Source organism: Morone saxatilis, unplaced genomic scaffold (genome assembly GCF_004916995.1).
Source record: "Morone saxatilis isolate NCDOM2014 unplaced genomic scaffold, NCSU_SB_2.0 Contig0, whole genome shotgun sequence".
NCBI classification, from domain to species: domain Eukaryota; kingdom Metazoa; phylum Chordata; class Actinopteri; family Moronidae; genus Morone; species Morone saxatilis.
In genome coordinates this window covers 19,879,321-19,889,107 of record NW_023339650.1, presented here as the reverse complement: position 1 = coordinate 19,889,107, position 9,787 = coordinate 19,879,321, and the positions used below count along the sequence as shown (strand labels likewise).

The 9,787-nt window shown below is 39.3% G+C and overlaps 1 protein-coding gene across 1 annotated transcript; it reads left to right on the top strand.

The window, feature by feature from the left end:
* gcm2 (glial cells missing transcription factor 2) lies at positions 1-9,482 on the top strand. Its single transcript, XM_035675637.1, has 8 exons — positions 1-222; positions 3,671-3,734; positions 4,967-5,155; positions 5,230-5,342; positions 6,166-6,291; positions 6,379-6,635; positions 6,830-7,067; positions 7,537-9,482. Exons 1-8 carry the CDS (start codon positions 130-132, stop codon positions 7,849-7,851), a joined length of 1,395 nt encoding a protein of 464 aa, XP_035531530.1. The 5' UTR covers positions 1-129; the 3' UTR covers positions 7,852-9,482.
* Positions 9,483-9,787: the final 305 nt, after the last annotated feature.

Below are 9,787 nucleotides of genomic sequence, written 5' to 3'. Positions count from 1 at the left end.
TTAAGTTCACAGAGTGCTGAGTGACCGGAGTCCGCTTCTACTGTGAGTCTGAACCTGGAGGATCCAGATCAGAACCATCAGGAGGACTGACCGGGACCGGGATCAAAACCAGGACCCAGGACCAGGAGGATGTCCCGGGCGGAGGAGCGTGAGGAGGCGGACTGTGTGTGTTCGGTCGGGATGAAGTTCACGTGGGACATCAACGACCCCAAACTGCCGCAGGTACCGAACTGATCAATAACTGATCGATACAGACAGCCAGAGGCGGGAAACCAGATAATCAATGAGTCTCTAAACTGATTCCAGATCCGTTTTTAATCCCAATCCAGATCCTGTTCATCATTTTCTTCCTTCAAAATATCAATAAACCCATCGATTAGTGACATATCAATCAGACTGATCGATGGAGAAAAAATAATTTGATTTAATTAATAATCAATAATTTGCTTTGGATCCCGGTGAGAGACGGAGACAGAGTTTGTTTGGAGGAAGTTGTCCAACATCTTAATGTTCACATTGTCTTTAATTCAGAGCAGGAATATTAATATTTATTATAATATATATAAAATACAGCTAATAACAGCTCTTAAATAGTCCAAAAACTGTACAGAGTTTGGTTGGAGGCCGTACTTTGTCAGTTCTATGGGAGGAAGAGGAGTTTACACGCAGGCCGGTTTTTAAATTTACTGATTTAAATGATTTTTATTTACACTCCAGAGAGGGAAGAACACAATGCAGAAAAATAACATTTAGAGAAAATAAATGAAATGTTATATAAATTGTATAGAGTTTGGTTGGTGGCTGTCATCCCTAATATCTTTTATAATTTTATTGTTATTGTTTATTTTAGGAGATAGACTTGGTGTGTCAGAGAAAGATTTCAATATCCAGATTCAAGATATTAAATTTACTTTAAAGTGAACAAATAAATGTTAAATATGTGAGAAGTTGTTCAGAGTTTGGTTGGAGGCTTTCTCTGAGAACTTCAGATAAGAATACCAGAGTCTATAATCAGAAAACTCCTTATAAATATATATAAACTCCTTCTGTGTCCAATCAGGTTTCATTATTGATCAGCTTTGTCAAATATGTTTATTAAACACGTGTGCTCATATGTTAATAAAAACATTGTCCACGTACCAATAAGGTTTTTCTACAGACAGATTTAGTGTTAAATATTAAAACGTACTTTTTATATGAAGTCATTTTTTTTCATAATCAGAATTTAGAGATCCAGCAGAACTCCACATGAGAAACGACGGATTGTACACTCCAACCAAACTCCATAAAGTCATATTTAATTGATTCTATTAATTGGTTTTATTACATCTGGAGTATTACAGGAAATACCGCAGGACTCATCCTGAGAAACGATGCACCAAACTCTGTACATTTTTTTGACTATTCAAAGAAATCTGAACATTTCATGTTTAATTTTTTAATTCAACCTTTGAGTCACATTTCCTGTAAACTCATCAGTTGTGTTTTAGATCGTCCTCCTCCAGACGATCTTTATATGAATTCATTCATTTTTATTACTATTTTTTGCTTCCAGTAAATCATTCATTTCTTTAGGCATCTAGTCACAATCAGCCGGTATAATATCACCTCCTTTTAATCTCACTAAACCTCCAAATTCTCATATAAATTATGTCCAAATATATCTCCTTTAATTCTGACCTAAATGTTTGAGAGTTCGTTAAAGTCAGGATTTTATGAGTCCAGTCAATCTCCACTTAAGAAATTATGGATTTCAGCCTCCAACCAAACTCTGTACAACTTTGAGAGTGTTTAAGAAAATCACAAAATGTCTCAACAGTGTCGGATTCATTGTAGAGTTCAGGGATATTTTCTTCTCCACCGTCGGCTGTACAAAAAGGATTCATGGTCATTTTAGGGTTGTAAAATTTAGAACAATAAAAACGGATTAATTGGTAAGTAAAATAAAAATAAAGAAATAATAATGTTAAAGATGAAGAGTTTAGCACTGGGATTGTTATAATCAAGAGATTTAATGACTTTTAATAAATGCTTTTTACAGACAATAGGTTTACTGTTGAGTTTGGTTCTGAGCTGATTTAGTTCATTCAAACAGTAAAAAAATCAGCTGATCGTTACTGTAAAAAATAAATAAAGATATCACTTTAGTAGTCTGCGAATTTAATGACAAAATTCCTGATCAGGTAACAAAACTGTTCATAAAATCAGCTGATTAAATAAAATATGTTAATAAATGTTACAAATTTATTCTGTGTGTCAGACTGAAGGTTACCTGAAGGTTGTGTATGTGTGTGTGTGTGTGTGTGTGTGTTTGTGTGTCTGTGAAGCCGCTGACTCGACTCTTCACTCTGTTGTTGCTCAAACAGTAAAAACTGGTTTTTATATTTTTGTTTTCAGTGAAACCAGAACAGTTTGTTAGGTTGAACAGCTGATCCAGAGTCAGCTCTCACGCTGATCAATATCTTTATCAAACACACACACACACACACCACGCAGTACCAACGTAAAAGCGTCGTGTTTTCTGTTAAAGATAGGTTTGACAGAATGTTTAAATTTGGGGATTTATATATTAATCATCTTTTTCATATTCAATCAACCCTAGTCTTTAAACACGCCTGAAGAACGTTTACTTGATACGAAGCTAGATGATATGCTTATTCACTGTTTCACTGCCAGATAAAAACTTGTGTTTTATCTTCATTGATTTTTTTGTCAATGGACTGATTAATTAATGGACTAATGGTTTCAGCTGTACTGCTAGTTTCATTTATTATAACATATGATACAGTTTTTATTTTCATTTGAAGCTGTCAGATAAATGTAGTAAAAATTAAATGCAGAACTTCTATCAGACCTCCTCATTTAGTTTCTCTCAAATATAAACAGACATCGGATATTTCCCAAACCTAGATGATAACATCATAGTAACAGTAATATGTAGTCCTTTAATAGTAGTATTTTAATATAAAAATAACAACAGGTAGGACTATATATAACTGTTATTCTTTTAACACTGAATTACTACAGGTAGACCGACATACTGCCAATCAGTTGAGTACTGTTGTTATTTTAACATTATGAACATTATTATTGTTACATTTATTCATGATATTGTTACTAATATATTGTGTTTGTGAAGAATATATATATATATATATATTATATATACAGGGCTATGATATTAAAAGCTGTGGGTAGAAGAAGTAGTCGGTTCAAATTCACTTTGAGAATGACATTTTTGTGTTTAACAGTCAGAAACATTTGAAACTTTGTTCTAAATTAACTTCATAAACCAAATGACCTCAGTAACATATGAACCTCCACTGCTAAGTCTTAAGGTAAATGTACAATGTGAGGATGATTTCTGCATTCTGCCCTCAGCCCTTTGTTCTCCTTCACAGGAGAATGTAAAGAGAAGATATATTCTTCCTCAGCCTATGAAACTGAACTCGGATCAGTTGTTTGAATATTTTCACACAAAACAAAATTGAGCTGAGTGAACAGATTAAAATCACGTCGTTATTTCAGGATGTGGATGTAATCCGAACTGAAACAGCAGAATCGGTTTTCAGCTGTCGGACTTTTCATCTCTGCGGTTCTTAATTTAGTGTTTAGGGGTCAGCTGACCAACCTGTCTGTCTCTCTCTCTGACTGTCTTTTTTGTCTGCAGGACACAAAGCAGTTCGACCCGTTCCAGGAGTGGACAGACGGTTATGTTCGGTTCATCTACAGCGGTGAGAAGCTTACACACATTCAAGCATTAATATGCTTAGTGGTCACTGTGGTTATAAATTATGGTTATTAATGCTTCTGTAAAGCAGCGTAACAGACCCCCAGTTTGAAAGGATTTTGTCTTTTTATGTTGGAGGATTTTAAAGGTCAAGCTAGGATCAGTAAAAGCATGCTAGCCTGTTGAGAATGGAGCTATCCAGTGTTAGGTTAAATATTGGCGATGGAAAAACTGGTTATTGTCAAATATGGATACCAATATGGGTGCCATACTATGGGTACCCATCAGTTTGTCCTTTACAGACACTATTAACAGTATAAGTATAAATGTGTTATCTTGTCCTATAGTGTATTTGGATATTTCTGCTAACTGCGGTCCATAAACAGTGTTAAAGTGTATTAGTGTGTAAAGTGTATTAGTGTGTAAATTGACTGGAAAGCTGAGACTGTTGTGGCTCCAATGAGTCCAACTGTATTCATGCGTGATGATGTTCGTCCTGCCTCGGAAAATGTTATTTGTTTCCCAGCTGAAGTTGATGATGATAATTTATTGGCAGATCAAGCCTAAAATGTTTTTGCATCACAGCAACTCCATTATTATTATTATTAAGCTGCATATTTAATTTTAGGATTGACAACTGCACAAAGGAGCACTTTACCCTCGTAAAACCCTGTATCTCCAGTGTGATAGTAATAACTTGTATTCCCTGTTCAGGACGTAGTTGAGGTCAGAGACAATGTTGTTAGCCAGCCATAATATATTATTATGGTAGGCTGGTTCATAGAGTTTCTCAAGGAGCTGGTTGACAATCTTTGAGCAGATTGTTATTTGGTGGAGCAGTTTTAATGTTAAAGTAGTGGACAAACATTTGTACCAGGTCACAATACTGCAGAACACCCATAATCACAGAAGGAAAAAACAAAAGAAGTTTATGTCTACTCGCCCTGAAAGACTTAAGGTGTCATTCTTTCATTATGGATAACAGTAGGAAGTTTATGAAAGTCACATGGTGAACAAAAAACAACTTCCGTTTTCCTTGTGTCAATCTTGAGAGCATCACTTTAGTCACACCTTGCTGTTATAGCAAGTCATTTGTGTCAGCTAGCTGGTTGTTTTGTATCTGAAAACATGAACACTCAGAGACATCAGGCTAATGTGGTAGTTTCAACTAATTTTGTCTGGGACCAGTCCGAGATGCTTCCTAACTCTTACAGCTAACTGTTACTTTGTTTTTAGCTGATGATAAGAACGCTCAGAGACATCTCTCTGGCTGGGCGATGAGAAACACCAACAACCACAACTGTCAGATCCTGAAGAAATCATGTCTAGGCGTGGTGGTCTGTTCTCGAGGCTGCACGCTGCCCGACGGGTCCAGACTACAGCTCCGCCCTGCCATCTGTGACAAAGCCCGGCAGAAACAGCAGAGTAAGACAAACCACAACCTGTTAATGGTCCACTGGTGTGTGTCCATGTTTACCTGACTGGACTCTGCATTTCAGAGAAGCTGTGTCCGAGCTGTAACGCCACCCTGGAGTTGCTACCGTGTCGTGGCCACAGCGGTTACCCCGTCACAAACTTCTGGAGAGTCGACGGAAAGGCCATCTTCTTCCAGGTCACCACCTTTACCCTCTACTGATTCATCACCTCAGACAACAAACACACAAAAACTATCATGGGTAAAGCTAAGAGGCTTAATAATGCAGCATATTTAGAAGCAAAAACAGTCAGAAAATCAAGATGACAATTTCTTTATGCGTTTGGTAAGAACACACCGTTAAAGTTCAAGCATTTCCGTAACAACAGGTTCAAACTGTCTGAACAGGTTCAAACTGGATCTGGGGAATCAAAAAAGGGTCTAAATCAGATTCTACTCCCATAACAATATTTAAACGAGATCTTGACAGTCTGAACAGGGCTAATCTAAATTCTGACACTGTGAATAGGGTCCCGGATGTATAATGGGTTTAAACCAGATCCTGGCCTTGTAAACAGGTCTAAATTGATCTAAACTGCATCCTAAAAGAAGTAAAAGTTTCAAATGTACTGGCAGACTAAATGGGTCTTGACGAGATCCTAACAATGTAAACATGTTTAAACCAGATCCTGACAATCTAACAGGGCTAAAGCAAATCCTGACAGTGTCATTGAGTAAAAACCAGATCCTGGACATCTAAATATGTGTATAACAGTCTGAGCAGTTTTAATATGATCTTGCAGTATAAACAGGTCTAAACCAATCTTGAACCATCATCTTCAAACGTTTAAACCAGATTCTATCAGTGTGACAGGTTTAAACCAAATCCTGGATTTAAACCAGATCTTGAAATCATAAACACACTAAAAAAGGTATTGACGGGTTTAAACCAGATTCTGAAGGTCTTACTGAGTCTAAGCCTGATCCTGATAGTCTGTTTACTGTTGATGTCGTCCTTCAGGCCAAAGGGGTCCATGATCATCCCAGACCAGAGTCCAAGTCAGAGACTGAAGCCAGAAGAAGTTCAGTGAAGAGACGAGTGGGTTCGCCACCGTTCACACCCAAGAGACGACTCATCGAAACACAGGTCGCCAACAACAAATAAAAACAGCTGTTTGTTAATGTTGGTGTTGTTTGTTGTTTGTTTAATTGTTGTTGTTGTTTACTGTTTCAGGCTCTGGGCCCCGCCCTCCTCTCCTGTGTCGATCCATCAGACAGAATCTCCTTCATCGAGCCAAATTTCCCACAGCATTACCCAGCATTCCAAAGCCCAGACCCCTACTACAACCCCCATAATGCACTAGGGGATACTTCGCCTGCACTTCAAAAACCAACCAATCCCAGGCTTTACATGGGCCGGCCTGGCTATGAATTCCAAGGATACCTCGCCTCACCTTCGTATCCCATGACCTCTGACCTCTGTGACCCCAGGTCAGCCTCAAACAGACTGATCCAGAGTCTATATCCTGGCAATGTAAACAGTTGTAAACCAGATTCTGAACCAGTTTAGATCCTGGACATAATCCTAGACTTTTAACAGGTTTAACCCAGATTACAGATTATGGTAATGCAACCACTAATAGACAGTCTAAACAGGTCTAAACTAGATCCTTGTTTATGTGCAGGGTGGCCCCGGTCCTGGGTTCCTCTTCTTCCTCCACTTCATCGTCGGCTCCTCTCTCCTCCCCCTCCTCCTTCGACCCTCAGACGAAGCCTCCTGCAGGCTGGAAGGATCTGCTGAAGAGCTCTGCCCCCTATGGTGACAACCATCATTACTACAGCGCAGAGTACCCCTGCCGGTACCCCAGCAACACCCCAGGGTCCCCTGCAGCGCTGCAAACCATCATCACTACGACAACCAAGGTGAGCAGAGTTCAGAAGGGTCTAACTGCAGAGAACTGAGCTTAGATTTAGGGGCTGAGGACTGTGCGTCAGTAAGAAGGTCACTAGAAGTCAGGTGTGTCACTTCCTCTAGGTTTCCCATAAGTCAAGTGTGTCACTTCTTTAGAGTAACTAAGTGAGAGGCGTGTCGCTTCTATTACATTCCACAGGTGTGTCTCTTCTTCCAAGGTTCCCAGGAGGGAGGTTGGGGAAAACTGGGCATCCTAAAGAAAGTCAGACCTCACACATCATATTCTCTTCTCATTGGCCCCCAATCTGTGAGATCTGGAGTTGGACAATTCCAGTTACTTACCGTAGTAATCTTTAATGGGAAATAACTTCTGTTGTCATTGTATTGTATGTGTATGTGTATATTGGAGAGTTGGACAGGCAGCAGTAACTAAGAAGCAGGTGGTTGAACTGTCACATTAATACCAGTACTCCTCCTCAGGTCTCTTATCAGCCCTGTCCAAAGCCTCCTGCAGCCCTCCCTTCTTATCAATCATGTCCTAAACCTCCTGCTGGCCTCCAGTCCTACCAGCCCTGTGCACCCCCAAAACCTCCTGGTCTTCCAGGCTGCTCTTCCCTGATGGATGACGCCTCCTCTTCCTCGTACTCCACTGAGGTAAAAGTGACGGAGGAGTCAGGTGGAGTCATCAAGTCTCTGTCATTTCAGCCCGAACCCCTGCAGACCAAAACAGAGCGAGCCGACGGGTACGACTACCGCTACGCCTACCCCAACACGTACCGCTACGATGACTACTGACACAGCACTACCCCCACCACCGTTACCATGGCTTCTGCTACCACAACTACGGTTACCACAACTACCACCATGCTTACCCCAACATGTACAGCTATGCTAATAGTGATGCAGCACTACCCTCACAGCCGATACCACGACTACTGCTACCCCACATGTACTACTATGATGACTGATGATACAGCATTACCTTCATTGCTGGGACTACTGATACTACAGCTACTACAATGAGAGAAACTATTGCTACTGCCCTAACAGATACTTAGTCTACTACAAACTGTGTCATACAATAACTACTGAATGACATATTGAACTACCGCTGAACTACTGGATGCAGTTGAGAGGACGTGGATTATTAGGACTAAACTCGAACTGTACCAAAACTTTGGTCGAGGAGAAACTTTCTGAAGACAAGAATGGAGTACTTTTATGTTTCTGAAGAAGATCCTTTTCCAGCTCAGAGACTCCAGCTCCAGTCTTCCTCGAGCACCGCTTTCAGGATAGAAAGTAAATTAACTGAAATTAAATTTAATGTCAAAATGGTATCTCGAAAGAGTTCGGTTGGGCCTAATACCTTAACACAAGACCCATACACTTGGTGTTTCTGGAACTTTCAGGCAGATCTTATGGCCTTCCAAAGAGTTACAATTGGCATTTCATGGTTTTGTCTGTTGTCAAATGAAGTCTGGGATTTCAGTACAGGTGTCATATTTGGGGTAGAATCTTTACAGGTTATCATGTGAGTGAGTTGACACTACATTTAGAGTCCCCCGGAGTGAGGTGTGTCACTCCCTTTAGAGTCCTCAGAAGTGATGTGTGTCACCCCCTTTAGAGTCCCCAGAAGTGATGTGTGTCACTCCCTTGGGGGTCCTCAGAAGTGATGTGTGTCACTCCCTTTAGAGTCCTCAGAAGTGATGTATGTCACTCCCTTTAGAGTCCCCCAGTGTGAGGTGTGTCACTACCTTAAGAGTCCCCAGGAGTAAGGTCTATCACTCTGCTCAGAGTCCCCCAGAACTGAGATGCATCACTTATTTTAGGGTTCTCAGAATTGAGGTGCATTGGGTCACGTGATAACAAACTAAACTATCCCTATTTGCAAATGTGGAACACCGTTTGCTGAAGAAGGCCATGAGATGTGGCTGAAGCTTTAACACAAGTCAAGTCAAAATTTATTTATATCCACCAAAATCATAAATCACAATTGGCCAAATTTACAATTTTTTTCAAATGTTGTTTCCATAGCCAAGTATAAACATTCATGCTCAGGACTCGGTTATTTTGAAATAATATTAAACCACAAATTACCTCAGAAAGAACCAGGTCTTTATTTCTAATGTCCTCTCTTTTATATTTGAACATATTTTAGTAAGAAGTCTCCCTGTTTTCTGATCTGATTGACTAAAAACATGAAATATTAGACCTTCAAATATTATTTTACAGTCACTGAATTCAGAAATGACATTGAATCTGTCATTGATTATCACCATGTTTCTGTTGTCTTGGTTATTTATTGAACGGTCAGTAAACCTGTTGTTGTGACCTACATACAGAATGAAAGAACAAACTGAATCAGACGGTTTTTGACTGAAGAGATTTGTCAGATGAAAATATGTCAAAATGTCTCACATTAAACAAACTGTTGTACAGACTCTTGTTTTCTCTTTTATTTAAATGTAACAGAGAATAAAGCAGAATCTAGAATTATACTGACAAGTTTAACAAAAAGATGATTTTTTATAAACCAGAGAAATTGAATATGTTAATATCCCTTTGAACGTATGTTTGGAGTTAAAAGGTTGTTGTTGTTAGAAAGCGCCAGTCAGGTCCAGACTAGTGCATTTGGACACAATAATTACAGAGTTACCAGCAAAACATATTTATAATGATACACAGCAAAACTGTTTATCATCTGTAAACGGGGCTATAATAATCTCCATAT